Source organism: Gymnoscopelus braueri (genome assembly GCF_963280865.1).
Source record: "Gymnoscopelus braueri genome assembly, chromosome: 9".
Lineage (NCBI taxonomy): Eukaryota > Metazoa > Chordata > Actinopteri > Myctophiformes > Myctophidae > Gymnoscopelus > Gymnoscopelus braueri.
This window is the reverse complement of record NC_137610.1, coordinates 45,283,792-45,297,533: the sequence shown is the minus strand read 5'-3', so window position 1 is coordinate 45,297,533 and position 13,742 is coordinate 45,283,792. Positions and strand designations below refer to the sequence as shown.

At 39.2% G+C, this 13,742-nt stretch overlaps 1 protein-coding gene across 1 annotated transcript in view; it reads left to right on the top strand.

Annotated features, from left to right (window-relative positions):
* Nucleotides 1-13,126, top strand: part of tbxas1 (thromboxane A synthase 1 (platelet)) — a 150,153-nt gene extending 137,027 nt beyond the window's left edge. Inside the window, exons 11-14 of the mRNA XM_080437859.1 lie at nt 8,626-8,714; nt 9,191-9,328; nt 10,116-10,278; nt 11,512-13,126. Coding sequence (XP_080293985.1) covers nt 8,626-8,714; nt 9,191-9,328; nt 10,116-10,278; nt 11,512-11,628 — 507 coding nt within the window. The 3' untranslated portion in view covers nt 11,629-13,126. The remainder of the gene's footprint in view (nt 1-8,625; nt 8,715-9,190; nt 9,329-10,115; nt 10,279-11,511) is intronic.
* Nucleotides 13,127-13,742: the final 616 nt, after the last annotated feature.

Below are 13,742 nucleotides of genomic sequence, written 5' to 3'. Positions count from 1 at the left end.
ATTGAGACATTTACATCCTGTGTCATAGGTTGGACACAACCTTTGACACAATCCTGTTTCTGGTTTGATACGGATTCGGATCAAAATTCAAATTTCCTCCCCAGAGCAATCAGGCAGGCCCTATTAGCTCAGTGGTAAAACATATCAGCACTTAGGCAGGAGGCCCGTGTTCAAATCCGGGGTAGAACAGGAATGTTACATAGTGCAGCTTTGGTCTATATCTATTTTTAAGACCTGAGGCGATTCTTTAAAAAAATCTAAATCCTAACAGTTTTTGGAAAAAAATCTAAAAATATTTGTTTCAAGATTTTTCAAAAATAGCAGATCTACAAGCTCATAGCGCGGCACTTGGTGCCGCGCTATGAGCTTGTATATCTGCTATTTTTGAATAGCCAAAGAAATCTAAAGTGACACAGATGCATTCCAGGTCTTAATGGGTTAAAGCGCCACATTTCCTGTGCACACTGCCAGTAGGCCACATAAGTAGCATTTTCTTTCCACATACTGTATGTTTTATGCTTTTTTTAAATATTTAACTTGAATTATATAATTGTGTTCCACCCATACAGCAGACACAATATCACTGAGGATAAAAAACACAATAAAGCCCTAAGGCAAATTTCCAGACTGGTCACACAAAGTCCCAGATCCACATGGGAGCCATTCCGTTCACATGTAGATCCTGAGAGATCCACAGGATTCCTTCTTTCTTTTAATTTTTTTACCTGCCAGTCTCTCTTTCTGTTTTCTATCACTTCTCTCTCTGTCTCTCTGAACACTTAGATAAAGGACATTAAACCACTTAAAGGGATAGTTCACCCAAAAAAATATTTTTTTCCTATCGATTAGTCACCCCATGGAGACTTGAATTCATGAATATTTTGGTTTTTTTTCCTAAGCCAATAACTTGACTAGTGGACCGTAGGCAGCGGTAGGAGACACAAAGGAGACTCTTTGTGTACTGCTGCCGGTCATCAAATTATTAGCCTCGGAAACCCAGGCTTTTTTTTTTGTTACAAAAGAAAAAAAGCCTGGGGGAGCCATGCAGGAACGATGGTCTTGGACCTTGTTATCTCCTAACCAATCAGAGTGCAGAGGGGCGTCGCTCTAAATTTGGTGACGTCAGCGTGCTCCGTGCACAGGCCGAGGGGGGGAGGGGAGGGGAGGCGGGGACATAGATTGGTGAAGCAATAGGAAGCCACGCACAAATCCGGGCGGCTGTGTTTGGGTCCGCCCTTCAAGACCATGGATTGAGCTCGTAGCCTCAGGCTATCAAATTATTGGCTTAGGAATGCGACAAAAACTAAAAAATATTAATGAATTCAAGTCTCCATGGGATGACTAATCGATAGGAAAAAAGTCACTATCCCTTTAAACTCTACAGTACTTAGTCGACCGGGGTCCCCCAAGGCTCTTTACTAGGTCTGCTAGTATTTCCCTCCCACATTAAATCTCCTGCGAAAATAGCCAATCTACAAGCTCACAAGATCGGCTATTTTGGCTGGATGTTCGCCCCCAGAATGGGGACGCTATAGGGTTCAAGGTTAAGGTTAGGTAAACACGACCTACTATAGTTAACCCTTCCTCTTTGACCAGAGTCCATCTGCTCCTCTCAGCACATTGTGTGCGTGCGCGTGTGTGTGTGCGTGTGTGTGTGTGTGTGTGTGTGTGTGTGTGTGTGTGTGTGTGTGTGTGTGTGTGTGTGTGTGTGTGTGTGTGTGTGTGTGTGTGTGTGTGTGTGTGTGTGTGTGTGTGTGTGTGTGTGTGTGTGTGTGTGTGTGTGTTTCATGTGAAGCATGTGTTGGTGTTTTTCTAGCCTGTACTTGTGAGAGGGAGTGTGTGTTTTTTGCCTCTGGTTGGTTTCTCGCTCCGGCGACCATGGGGAGCATTTGTCGGCTAAAGAGCTGACACGCACACAACACTAGTAGACGCGTAATCTGATGGACCTTCACACACACACCTCTGGTGGTCCGTTCCCATGCCCCCCCCATAGAGCCGAATGATACCGTTTGATTTAACCCCATACATTGTTGACCGTGTCCCTCAGGGCTTTATACTTGTGTCGTTTCTGTTTTTGCTCTACGTTAATCCATTAAGACCGGTAACACATCTGTGTGTCATTTTTAGATTTCTTTGGCTATTAAAACATAGCATATATACAAGCTCATAGCGCGGCACTGAGTGCTGCGCTATGAGCTATAATGCTCGCTTTAAAAATTATATATTCAAAGATTTGCACACATTTTCACGATTTTTCAAAAATAGCAGATCTACAAGCTCATAGCGCGGCACCGAGTGCCGCGCTATGAGCTTGTAGATCTGCTATTTTTGAATAGCCAAATGAATCTTAAAATGACACACAGATGCGTTCCCGTCTCAAAGGGTTAAATATCTTCGCAAAAACGGCTGATTGACAAGCTGCTTTCTGCGAAGGTTTCCCGCAGAATACGAATGCTGGAGTTTAGGAGTAGTTCACGCAAAACAAATGAGTTTTTCTTCTATCATTTACTCCGCGATGAGTTGAACGTATCATTTTCATTTGTATAACATTCTTTTACGGTGAAGCATTGTTTTGAGCGGAGCTTATAACCAGATTTTTATATATAGTTTTAATGCTGTAAATCTCAATTTACTTCAATTCATCAAGTATTTTGGATTCTTCATTCACCATAAAGGAATGTTATACAGACCAAAAATTATCCTTGTATTCAACTCATCACGGAGTGAGTAAATTTTTGGGGTGAACTACTCCTTTAAGCACGTGTGTGCCCCCCCACACACACACACACACACAAACACACACACACACACACACACACATGCATTCCCATGCTGCCGACTTGTAGAGTCAGCTTTGTTTAATGCCCCCAAAGGACTCAGGATAAGTGATTGTCATTGAATCTGCATAATTAGGACACCGTGTCATCGGAATACAAATGCTCCTCCCGACCACACGGATGATCCGCTGTCTCCCCTTGAATTAACATGGGCTCTAGTTAACGCTGTGACTTCCATGTGGCCGGTCTGTGACATCAGTGGTGACGGTGTGGTTCTCAACCTTTTCGGGATAAAAAAGGAGTGTAAAAAAGGTATTGGGGGCCCCACCCATCTGATGGTCGATGGTGGCTTGGATCAGAGGAACTAACATAGTATATTTGATTTGTTTTATCTACCGGTATCACAATGAAAAGTCATTTTTTTTCAAGGTTTTATTTTGGCTTTATTTTAAAACAATATTAATGTTATATTTGCAATATCCCCGTGGACCATCGGTACATCTCAGAGGAAAATATTGTACTTTGACTCCAGATTATTTTATACAGTTACAGTTACAGTTTAGACATTTAGCAGACGCTCTTAATCCAGAGCGATTTACAGTAAGCAAGGACACAAGATAATACATCATAATACATCAATAATACATCAATTATACAGCAAATGCATAGAAATAGTAATCTAATATTACAGTAATACTTAAGTAAACCAATAATCGAATAATAACTGATACATATGTAAACCAAGAACGTATCATCAGCCTACATTGAAACTATACACACTATAGGATGCCAGGTCAACAATAGACTGAAAGAACGAGCCCAATCGATGGTCTTGAAGGGCGGATCCAAACCCAGCCGCCCGGATTCGTGCGGCGCTTCCTATTGCTTCACCAATCTATGTGAAGCATAGATTGGGCTCGTTCTTTCAGTCTATAGCAGATCTACAAGCTCACAACGCGTCGCATCGCGACGCGTTGTGAGCTTGTAGATCGGCTATTTTCAAATAAAATCTTGCAGGGAAATTATAATAAGCAGATCTGGCAACCCTGAGTACAAGGTGGTATAATGTGATATAGTATAGTATAATGTGAGTAATTCTTCCATCACTGGCCCAGAGGGTCTCTTTGACAAAAGGCCAGACCAGACCAGGCCAGGAGGGTGCAGACAGACTGCACAGAGCTGTAATATGTGCTGAAGCAGAGAGAGAGAGCGGGCAATAGGGCCTCTTAGCGCTCATTAGGGACACGTCAGTCCCCTCTGGGACTGCGTGCCACTGCCACCCTGATGAGGAGTGACAGCAGGGGGCCAGCTGCCAGACAATAGGGCCCGCCACCGCCACCGCCGTCGCACGCACGCACACACACACACACACACACACAAACACACACACGCCCCAAGGACAGACGTCACAGTGTGGCAGCGAGTGGCTTGGCCCTGATACTGACCTTCAAGCTCTCTGCACTCCCGTCTCCTATGCAAAACATATATAATCGTTGCTGTCGGGCAGAAACCTCTTATTATCACCGTATTTCTAACTTTTGTGTGTTTCGTCGTAAATTAACCCTCTAATTGATCATACTAACAGCGTCACACAAACGCGTCAAAAGTAGCAGATCCGCAAGCTTGAAACGGGGCGCGAAGCGACGCGTTTTGAGCTTGTAGATCTGCTACTTTTGATGCGTTTGAATTTTAATCCTGAAAAGTAACAGTTTTGGACATGGTTTCCACCCGACAGAGACAATATCACAATCCATTTGTTGGTCACACAGTATATATTCCTGAGTGTTAACTTAAAGGTAGGGTAAGTGATTTTCTTTGGCTAAAATAAGTGTTAAATAGCTCTATTTTCTGATAGTATTCATTGCTATATAGAGTGTTTGTTCAGTAACAGGAGTCTCCATGTCTCTCCAGCTCTTTTTTTAAACCGAAAATGCATTTTCAGGTCAGGATACCAATTTTATCCAATCAGGATAGAGAACTCAGCCAGGATACAGATTAAACAAGTGAAATTGGGACTGATGACACCAAGAAATGAGCGGACAAAATTGGAACTGCAACACTATAAAAAAAATTACGCTGATAAATGGGTACTCTCTCCTGATTGGCTGAAATGTTGTCACCTACCTGAAAATGTATTTTCTGAGAGCTGGAGAGACGGGGAGACTCCTGTTACTGAACAAACACTCTATAGCAATGATTACTATCACAATATAGAGCTTTAACCTTTTTTAACTTTTTTTTTTTGTTTTAACACATTCCATGCCAGAGTTTAATCTCATAATGTACTCACCAGTGCCAGCGTTTTATTGTTGTTTTTTTGTTTTTTTCATGTCGCCACAGACCTCGCTAAATAAGTTAAAAGTGCGCGTTCATTTGGTTTCCAAATGCGAGCCGCCATCTTGAAGATACAGCCGATCAACGCTAAACAGTGATCAGCGAGGAGAAAAACAACAACCGAGAAAATCGAGTTTTAAACAGGATCCCAGACAGGAAGCGGATACGATCGAAAAAAACGGAACCCGAATAATTCCGTTTCCGACCGGAAACCGGAAACGGAAATGGATAAAAAAAAATCGGAAAGTGCACCTGGGGCACTTTCAATGGGAATCGGCGGTTCGCGTAGATCTACGCGACTGGCACGCTGCGGCTTTAAATAGGTTCGCGTAGATCTACGCGACTGGCATTCAATGTGTTAAGGGACCAGTCGAAATTTACAGAGGGGGGTCCCTGGAGGAAAATAGGGGAGGGTCATGCCTTTCTAATTTTAGTCCAAGGGAGGGTCAGCCAATTCTACTTTGAATCCAAGGGAGGGTCATGCAATTTTGAATTGATAAAATAGTCCGTTTTTTATATACCTTTTTAGTACAGCAAAACAGTGGTCAACAGTGGGGAAAAAGAGTGGGAGTGAAACCCGTTTTTATTTAGAACTTAATATATATTTACATTAACTTAAATAGACTTTAACGCGTGTGTGCGGGCAGGGGTGATGGCCTCCATAAGAAGAATTTGAGGGCGGAACACACACGTGTTGCATGATGAACTACATGTAAAAACGTCAGAGGCTTGACATGTTTGACATTTCAAATCTGTTTCAATATGCAAATAAATCGATCTGTATTGTTAGAAGGGTACATTCCAGATCATTTAAGGAGTGCTGCATACTGTACATCCCTAGGTATGTGCAGAAACCGGTTTATAATTTCATGGTACAGAAAGTACATGACGTGAATATGCGTGCAAAATGCACATGCAACGGCCACGTGAATGGCAATGACGTGCAGTACAGCACGTTAAGTTACATTTCTTTAATAAGACTTTCAGAGGTCCTCTCTCTCTCTCTCTCTCTCTCTCTCTCTCTCTATTCCAGGAGATAATAAAACACCTTTCTATCTACTCAGAAATACAAATACAAATTCATTAATATTAATATATAATAGTTTTGTTTTAAATGTTCTAGCCTTGATGACCATGCAGTCTTATGCAAACGTTAAAATGTAATTTAGATAGCATTTTATTTAGACAGATGCCAGGTCATTGTTGACCTGGCATCCTAAGTGTGTGTATAGTTTCAATGTACATACTTTTTTTTATTTTTTATATCATTATAATGTTTAGACTGATGATAGGTTATTGGTTTATCTATGATCCTAGATTACTGAGTTTATCTTGCTTACTGTAAATCACGTCTGCTAAATGCCAAAAATGTAAATGTAAATAATTGTAATTTGGCTTTTGTAATTTACACGGTGTCCTAGTTATTTGTGTTTGTGAAATAGCCTTATTTATTATTAAATAATAGGCTATGGGGGGGGGGCACCAGGTAAAATGCTGCCTATATAGGCATCAAATTCCTCAGGGCCAGCTCTGACTACTGTTACCAAATACTCAACTTTCTTCAATCTGAACAGGATTCAATGGGTTTCCCACATCGAAGTTGAGAACACTATCCATTCTGCTACCACTACTACAGATACTACACTGTGCATTTAGCAAGACTGACTACAGTAATGTGGAAAGCAAAACATCGGACGGGGATGATGGGGAGGGTTAGGGGTGTCAAGATACACTAATTTCACGATACAATACATGATGTTGGGCATATGATATCGATATGATACATTATTAATGTTCTTTTCTCATGTATCATCAACATTGGCCATCATCTTTAGTTTAAACTAACTTTATAAAGCACTTTAAAAAACAATTACAAAGTGCTTTGTACACACAAATAAATACATTTGTGCAAGCTTAAGGGAGAAGTGAAGTTCTCACTAACTATAAACCCATTGTTTCAGAGGACAGATAGACTAATATAACAAATAATATAATATAACAATGCATGACTATAAATTCCACAAACCTCATATTCTTGTCATCTGGACTTTACCAACCAAGTGCAGCCTAGTTATTTCCAACAGCTCAAAAAAATCTATAATACCAGATACAGTATAATACCATGTAAACCATCTTAGATTAGATGTAGGCCTATTTGAGAGTGCAGAGGCATAATTGCTTTGATTAACGAGCGTCAACGAGCATCAGCTGACCCACAACACCTCCTCTCAGCAGTGCTTTAAACTGAAAGTGACTGGAGTCTGTTTCTCCAAAATACCTTGAATATGATGGAAGACATGATTAATAATTACTGTGATTATGATAAGCTTTACATTTCATATCATACACCATACAGTAAGAACTCCTATAACTTTCATAGGCAAAAAAAAAAGGAAAGTGTTTTAATAACAAAAAAAATATTACGATACAGTATGACATCATGACAATACCTATCGTCACATTTTAAAACCATGATAGGCTATATCGTGGGACAATATATCGTGACACTCCTAGGCGGGGAGGGTTCATCTTTTTTTTTTAATCACTTGGGGAGGGTCATTGATTTATTTTTTTTGTCAAAGGGAGGGTCATGCCATTTTAGATCAGGGCACATACATTTTCTCCAGGGGTACCCTTCTTTAAAAATCGACCTGTCCCTAATCAAAAAATATCACTAAGGGTCAGTTTGGTTCTATTTTGTACACACTCAGAGACAAGTTAAATGAACACTGAGGATTGTATGTTCCTATACAGCAACGAATGTGACCTGGTGCCTTGCCCGTAGACACATGGAAAAATGAAATATGTGAGGTATAATAAGTGTAAGGAAGACCTGTTAGGTTGAAACGTGTCCGTTGCTCTGTCCGTGGACGGGTCAAATAAAACTATGTGAAAAGGACGTTTACTGTGCATTTCCTGGCTGTTTCCTCACTTTCATGATGTTGTTGAGTCGTGCACCTTGAGACTGTTGTTTAATCTGGAGTGTTGCGGGCATTCTGCATTGCAGTGCTTTTTAAAAGTGTATAAGTATAAGTATAAGTTTATAAGTGTAAGATATAAAACGCTACATATTATTTGAAGTGCTGTGACATTATCCAATGAAAATGTGACGGCAACGGTCAGACAAAATTATGTAAATCTCACTGTATATAGAATTTGAAGTTTTGTATTATCGTGGTGCTGTATTTTTTACCTCAACATGAGAGCATGTGTACAGTTTTAACAGGAGAGGGACTGTAAAGATGTTGCTGATGGATGAATATTATGGCGCGTTGCTGCTCTCTGCAGGCGATAGGGGGAAGTGCAACATGTGCCCTGAATGGCAGCCCATTATGCACTTATTTCTACCACCAGGATTATTATAATTTTTAAAAAAAACTAGATTGTTAAAAAAAGAGCTAAATAAAAATTAAAAACCAATGAAAAACGTTAAAAACTATAATGACCTGTGTACCAGACTTGTTGAAACAAGCACATAATGTGGTTTGTTTTGTTGTTTTCCATTGTGTTGCAGGAGTCACCAGACTACACCAATATCCATGAGCTGAAGTATTTAGACATGGTTATATCTGAAGCCCTGCGTCTCTACCCTCCTGGATTCAGGTAGGAGGATTGATTGATTGATTGATTGATTGATTGATTGAATACTTTTTTTCATAGATTTCATAGATGCTTCATAGACTTGTGTTGTGGAAATTAATTCATCGGTATTATATACCATGGTATCACATGTTACCGTGGTAACAGCGGTACCATGGTAATATGACAGGGTCTATGACAGGGCCATGACAGCCCTACCATTCAATGCTATGAGAGGGGCCTGATGTGACAGGGCCTGACATCCATACACAATTCTACTTATAATCTTAACAGGCTTTTTTTTTCTTTCCCTGGGAAGTAGGCTAATAATGACATAATAATCACATACTAACAGTCCAGTTTAATGTAAAATCTGATGTTTGGGAAATTTGAAATATAAAATGTCTACATTATAAATCAACACAATACACAGTCCCAGTTGAGAACATGCAGCATGCAGGGGACATGTTTTATTGAGGCGTGTGTGTGTTTTCCTGCAGGTATGCACGGGACATTGACCAGGACTGTGTGATCAACGGTCAGTTCCTTCCCAAAGGAGTGACTCTGGAGATCCCAGCGGGCTCCCTGCACCACGACCCAGAGTACTGGCCGGAGCCTGAGCGCTTCATCCCTGAGAGGTGGGACACCATCATGACAAATAAATGAACTGAAAATTGTTTGTTTGTTACTTTGTCCTTGGATGTGTTTGAATGTAGCCCACATCCAAACTTTAAAATTATAATAATATAACTTACTGCTCAAATATCCACACATATTCCACTTGTGGGGCGAGAGGTGGACAGATAACTTTACCTTTACCAAAGTCCAATTTTAGACAATTGCACTATGGAATAGTATTCCAAATTATATTCGTAACACCAAAGAAAAAGCCTGTTTTAAAAGGAAACTTAGACTATACTGTACACTCAAAACATACATACAATAAAATCTTTCTTACCTACCAGATTGATAGTGCTACTTTTTATATCTATTGTATCCCCATTGGTTTTTATTTGTTGTTGTTTTTAGTAATTTTTTTGTGATATTCTGTGATTGTAATATGTTCTATTGTTGCTAAGTATATTAACCCATTAAGACCGGGAACGCATCCGTGTGTCATTTTACGATTGCTTTGGCTATTCAAAAATAGCAGATATACAAGCTCATAGCGCGGCACCGAGTGCCGTGCTACGAGCTTGTAGATCTGCTATTTTTGAAAAATCTTGAAAACTTTTTTTTCCGATTTTTTTCAAAAAACTGTTAGGATTTTGAAAACATTTTTAAGAATCGCCTCAGGTCTTAATGGGTTAATGTCTTGGACCCCAGGCAGGAAGACTAGCTGACGTTAAGGCGTCAGCTAATGGGGATAAATCCGTATAAATAAACACATAAACAAACAATAGCGTGTGTTGGTTTTTTCCCCAGGTTCACGGCCGAGGCCAAGGCTGACAGGCATCCGTTTGTGTACCTGCCGTTCGGGGCCGGCCCCCGCAGCTGTGTCGGGATGAGGCTGGCCCAGCTGGAGATGAAGATGGCCCTGGTGCACGTGTTCCGCACGTTCAACGTCGTGACCTGCTCTGAGACATTGGTGAGCTGATAGCCGCCTTATTTTTAATCTCTAGAAACCTCAAGCCGATGATGCATGAACTAAGAGAGGATTAGCTTTCTTTTTTGTTTTTAACCACTTAAAAGTAGTGTAAGGGATATTCTTTGGTTAAAACCAAAAGGGTTTTTGTTAATCTATATTCTGATGGTAATCGTTGCTTAGAATGTTTGTTCAGTAACAATAAACAGAAAATAAGATTTTTATTTTATAGTGTTCCAGAACCAATTTCGTCTGCTCTCTTCTTTGTGTCATCACTTCCCATTTCACTTGTTTATCCTGTATCCTGTATGAGTTCTCTCTCCTGGTTGGATACAATTGGTATCCTGACCTGAACAAGTATTTTCTGTTTATTAAAGAGCTGGAGAGACAGGGAGACCCCTGTTACTGAACAAACACTATAGCAAGGATTACTATCAAAATATAGAGCTATTTAACACTTATTTTAACAAAGAAATATCACTTACTGCACCTTTACATCCCTACAGTATACTTACTTAAAGGGACTACACCATGAATTTAAAAAATAATAATAATATTTAATATCATATTGTTTATGTCCCTCAAACGTTTTTCAAAAGGTTTGAGCCTAAATCAAGCCTCAGATATACTCATTCCAACTAACTTCTCCCTGGCTTATAAAGCACTTTCACCTGCAATACCACATTGTCCTGTTTGGCACGGGTGCTATTGAGCCAGTTTGTATGCATGTTATCTCCTGGTTCTGTGTGGAAAAAGCAATTTAAAAAAATAAGAAAAAGAATATATATTTATTTTTTTTGGTTGGAACTGAAAAACGGGAGGGATTGTACCCTGACGTCACGTCAGGGACCAAATCAGTTTGGCCTGTTTTGAGACCAATTTACAGAAAACCCCAGATTTGCTGTGAAAGCCTGAGTGTTCAAACTGGGGTATTTTTGGGGATAGAAGAGAGGTAGGGGAGACCAAAAACACATAAAAAAGAAGAAAGAGTTCAAATTCATGGTGCAGTCCCTTTAACCTCCCCAGTAAACTAGGTATAGAGGGCTCTATACTTGATCCGCTGCTTTTTTCCCCTCTACACCAAATCTTTTCGACGAATGTTCTCCCCCAGAACAGGGACGCTAGGGTTCATGTGGTTAAATCATAGCAGATGATACGTGGTGTTTTTTAAGTTTAAAAGTAACATGTTATGCTTAACGTACATCACAAATGTCCCTATGCTGTTCCTTTGTACAGGATCCTCTGCCACTGAAGTCATTCACCACTCTGGGACCTAAGAATGGCATATTGGTGAAAATCACCAAAAGAGACGCAGCAGAAGAAACACAAGTGAATCCTTCACCAGAAGACTAGAGACATAGCTGTCCTCCTTAGAGACACAGTGATCTAAATCACTGTTTTTCAATGTTGGACTCCAGGGGTCCAAATGGACCTTTCATGGATCTGTAACTCTGAGAGTGTACAGAGGCATGTGTACACTCTCAGTGTTAAATTGACATGCTACAGTGTTGAAGATTGGGGTCCCAGAGATTTTTTTTTAAAAAGGAAGAAAATCATCTCAAATGGGGGTCCGTGGTCTAATGCATGGGGGGGTACTTGAAATGAAAAAGGTTAAGAATCACTGCTTTAGATGGTAGGACACAATTCCTGACCTCCGCTGGCACTTGGCCAGTGAACCGAAAGCCGGGTTGAATATTAACGACTCTGCAGTATCGCTGTGCTTCCATGATAAATAGTGTTTATCACCTGAAAAGTGGCGTTGCTTCAAGGTCAGCTCACCTTTCTAATCAGGCTGTGTGGTGGAGAGAGCTTACAATGTAGCAATACCTCAATATAAAAAATACTCTGTTACAATTAAAAGGCCCTGTATTCAAAATTTGACTCGAGTAAAAGGTATAAAAAGCACTGGAATTAAACTATACCTACAGTACCAAAGTAAAAGTACTCAAATGTTTCAAAACGTTTCAAACTTTTTAAACGTTTTTTTTTCTTCTCGAATAGCCTAAGTATAAAACAACGCTTAAGTGGTTAATGTATATTTTGTATTATAATATAAATCTGCAAAGTAACTAAAGCTGTCAAATAATTGTAGTGAGAACCCCCCCCCCTCCCCCCACCTGATATGGATGGGATCAACTGCTACTATGATTAGAACACTACTAACCTCCTATAGTACATATTGATCACATTGTTGTGCTATTGATTATCGTCGCTGTCGGGTGGAAACCTTGTATGTCCAAAACAGTTACTGTTAAGGAAATGGAAAAAATTATATGTGTTCCAATAATTATTATTTAGTCACCAGCTCTTGTTAATACTTTTCATTGGTTAAATATTTATAAACCCCACACACAACCCACACATTTATTAGGGCATTAAATTACAAAAAAAATTAAAGAAAACGTAAAAAGTTGAAATAATGGAGATGCAAGGTTCCGACAGTGACGATGTGTGTATATAATCATATTGATCGCATTGTTGCTGTGGTATTTAATGTTTCTTTTTTTATAAGATCATATTGCATTACATTGTTGTGGTATTGGACAGGTTACAATACAAATGTCAATATGTTTGAGGATTTGAGTTATTTTTTTAGATTGTAAAAACAAAGTTCATTTGTTGATTTCATTCATGTTTCTCTGAAATGCATGTTGATATTTCAATGCTATTTCAATCCATTCAGGGAGATTGTAATGCCTAAGTATGGAAAATTATATGAAACTGAAACATTTTAAATGATAATATAGAATTCATGCTTTCATTGAAAAACTTACATTAAAAAATAACCCCATGTTGGTTATATGGCAGTATTGTGTTTATTTCATCATAACATTACAACAGTATTACCAACCTAGTATGGCAAATGATTGTAAACATTTGTATTAACACAACTGTACAATTACATTAAAATGTTTATGTATACTGTATGTTGTACATTAGTAATGCTGAATGAACACACTGCTTCATTGACACTTCATTGTATATTCCTGTTAATCGGTCAGTGACAAAATGGGGTTGACAAGATGACAAATTTAAAAATCTTATTTTAAAGGCATGCATCAGGTTTGTTACAGTGTACATTTTGTAGTCATGTTGGTTTCGTGTCATTTGAAAATACTTTTTAAAATGACTATTACAGAATGTGCCAGAAATGTTCAAATGGTGTAACCACATATTTGCAGAAAATGACCAGGAAATATTTGTGGAAAATATCAGTAATCTATAGACTAAAACTGTGACAGACACACCTACCTATAAATAGTAAACCATAACTAGAACTTTTGCTTTTCTATACGTGTGTATACAGTAGCTTTTAATTTCAAAGAGCCTCGCTCCAATCATGGCTCAAAAACTTGCCAAGTTGAAGTAATTTGCTTGTCACTCTGGCCATGTAGCGATATTTAGTGCTATATTTTGAAAAAAGGTTATTTTTTTCCTACTTTAAAAAGTCACAAATGTCACATTTA